This window comes from Fulmarus glacialis, unplaced genomic scaffold (assembly GCF_000690835.1).
Source record: "Fulmarus glacialis isolate BGI_N327 unplaced genomic scaffold, ASM69083v1 scaffold14938, whole genome shotgun sequence".
NCBI classification, from domain to species: domain Eukaryota; kingdom Metazoa; phylum Chordata; class Aves; order Procellariiformes; family Procellariidae; genus Fulmarus; species Fulmarus glacialis.
The window spans coordinates 52,684-54,978 of record NW_009226489.1 but is presented as its reverse complement, the minus strand read 5'-3'; the positions used below and the strand labels follow the sequence as shown (position 1 = coordinate 54,978).

The 2,295-nt window shown below is 60.7% G+C and overlaps 1 protein-coding gene across 1 annotated transcript in view; it reads left to right on the top strand.

Moving 5' to 3' along the window:
- LOC104080429 (ankyrin repeat and fibronectin type-III domain-containing protein 1-like) overlaps positions 1 to 2,295 on the top strand; it is a gene marked incomplete at its 5' end in the record, with an annotated part of 16,418 nt that overhangs the window by 7,943 nt on the left and 6,180 nt on the right. Inside the window, 4 exons of the mRNA XM_009582826.1 lie at positions 449 to 568; positions 961 to 1,176; positions 1,529 to 1,695; positions 2,020 to 2,170. Of these exons, the coding sequence (XP_009581121.1) occupies positions 449 to 568; positions 961 to 1,176; positions 1,529 to 1,695; positions 2,020 to 2,170 (654 nt within the window). The remainder of the gene's footprint in view (positions 1 to 448; positions 569 to 960; positions 1,177 to 1,528; positions 1,696 to 2,019; positions 2,171 to 2,295) is intronic.

Here is a 2,295-nt window from a genome sequence, read left to right as displayed (position 1 = left end):
CGCGGCAGCTCTGCCTCTGTTGTAGAGAGCAGGACGTGCAGGGTGCTGCTGCCTGGTCGTCTGCTGCCAGTGGGCTTAGTGAAAGGGCAGGTGGGCAGCTCAGGCCCAAAATCTTTTGCTGGATGGTCCTTATCTACTGAGGGAGAAGGCTATCTTCTCCCTCCTTCTCTTGGCTATCTTCTACTCAAACTTTAGAAGGTCTCAGTCCTAGATAAAGACAGATACCTGAGTGGACACAGCGTGGTGCTTCCCTCGGGTACAGGCTCTGGAGGCATCTCAGGGTGCTTGTGGCATAGGAAATCGCACCCCTGCTGAGAGGCGATATGTGCAGGTGCACATTCCTAACCCAGCTCAAACAGAAAGGCAAATGGATTTCCCCAAAACACCTTTGTGTGAACCAGCTGCAGGCAGCGGCGGCTGGTGTTGATGGCCCTTTGGTGTGCTGCAGGTGTCGTGCATGTGGGACGAGATCCTGTGGCTGCGGCAGTGTGTCACTGTCTCCCAGTCGTCCTGTTCCTGCATCCTGCAGACACGCTTCAAGATGCTGCTGGCCATCTCGCAAATGCAGGTGAGGGTGGGCCTGGGCAGGGGAGCGAGCACTTTTTGGGGGGCACCATGGACCGGGCTCCCTTGGGAGCAGCACGCGCCTGTGCCACAGCCAGGAAAACCCCAGGCTCTGCCAGTCCTGCCCACAGCTCGGTCAGCAGCAGGACCGGGTGCCCGTGCCTTGCTCTCCTTGGCAGAACCCCAGTCATGGGACGATGGGGTGTCAGGCTTCATGGCAATCTCGTGCAGAGGGACTGGGTGCTGTCAGTGGGTGCTTTGCTGGGCAGGCTGGTTTCCAGCAGGCAGAGGGGAGGCACCCAGTAACGTCCCAGCTGACCAGACCCACAGAGCACTGTGCCTCAAGGATGTCCCCTGACCTGCTGCTTTCTCCTGCCCTCCCATCCCATCGCACAGGGGCTGCTGGGCATCCAGGACCTGGGGCAGGTCTTCTTCGAGCCTGTCAAAGACAAACAGGGCAACATCCTCATCGTCACCCTGAAGGAAGTGAAGACCAACCAGACCTTTGAGAGCGTCCGCTGGGTTCCCATCTGCAAGCTGCAGACCAGCCGCAAGTCCGTGTCCTCCCCGGAGGAGCCCACCGCTCTGGACACGCTGCTGATCTCTGTCCAGGTGCTGCGCCGGTGCCGTCGCGGCAGGGGATTGCGGTGGGCTCCTTTGCAGGACCACCAGTGCTCCCTGCTCCCCCTCGGGCTGGAAAAGCCACGGCAGAGCCCAGGCTACTGAGGGTTTAGTCTTGGCTGCAGGCAGAGGGGGAGCAGAGCCCAACCAGCCTGCAAAAACCCTGTTGCTTCAAGGGGAGGCATCAGACTGGTGCCGGATTCATCCTGGCAGCACCGGATTGTACCTGCACTGCTGCTTCCCTTCTGCTGGCTGGGCTGGCCGTGCCGTGGCAGCTGGCATGAGGGCAGGAGAGAGTCCTGGTGCGAGGGCTTGCTCAATCCAGCAGTGCCTTTCTCCTCAGGACAAGCTGGCTTACCACCAGCGGAGCAGCCATGCCCTCTCCCCGGGCCTCTACCTGGGCTACTTGAAGCTCTGCAGCGCCGTGGATCAGATCCGAGTGCTGGTGCCGGAGCGGCTCCCCAACATCCTGTGCCACGTCAAGATTCGCTCCAACCCCAACATCTCCAGGTGGGGCTTGCAGGGTAGCTCAGCCGGGGCAGTGAGGCTCCTCTGTCCTATCCAGCCTAAGAGCACCCGTCACCTCCTGCTTCTGCTCTCGGGCTCCCGGCAGCAGTGTAATATTCCCTCTCAGCCCCACTGCCTGCCATGCAGGGCAGCCTGGAGCTGGAGCAAACCAAAGTCCCCCTCTACCTCCGCACCTCCCACATCCCTTGGGGTGCTGCACCGTCTGGGAAGGAACAGCCGAGCCGAACACAGCTCTCATAGCGATTGCGCGTTCAGGTCCACCCTGAGCTGTTCCCTCCTGCACGTGTCTGTCTCTCCCTTCTCCAGGGAGGAGTGGGAATGGCTGCAGAAGATGGTCAGTGTGGAGGAGCCCATTCCTGTGGAGCCAGAGGCTGAGACCTCCCAGAACCACTTGTTTCAGGAGCTCCAAGTGGCCATCAAGGAGCTGATGACCCTGGTCAACATCCCATTGCAAGAGGTACAGGCAGGTGCCAAGATCTGGGGAGGAGGGAGGAGGGAGAAGGGGTCGTGCAGCACTGTGCTGGTCACCTGTCCTGGCTTAACCCCAGCCAGCAAATGAACCCTACACAGCCGATCGTCCAC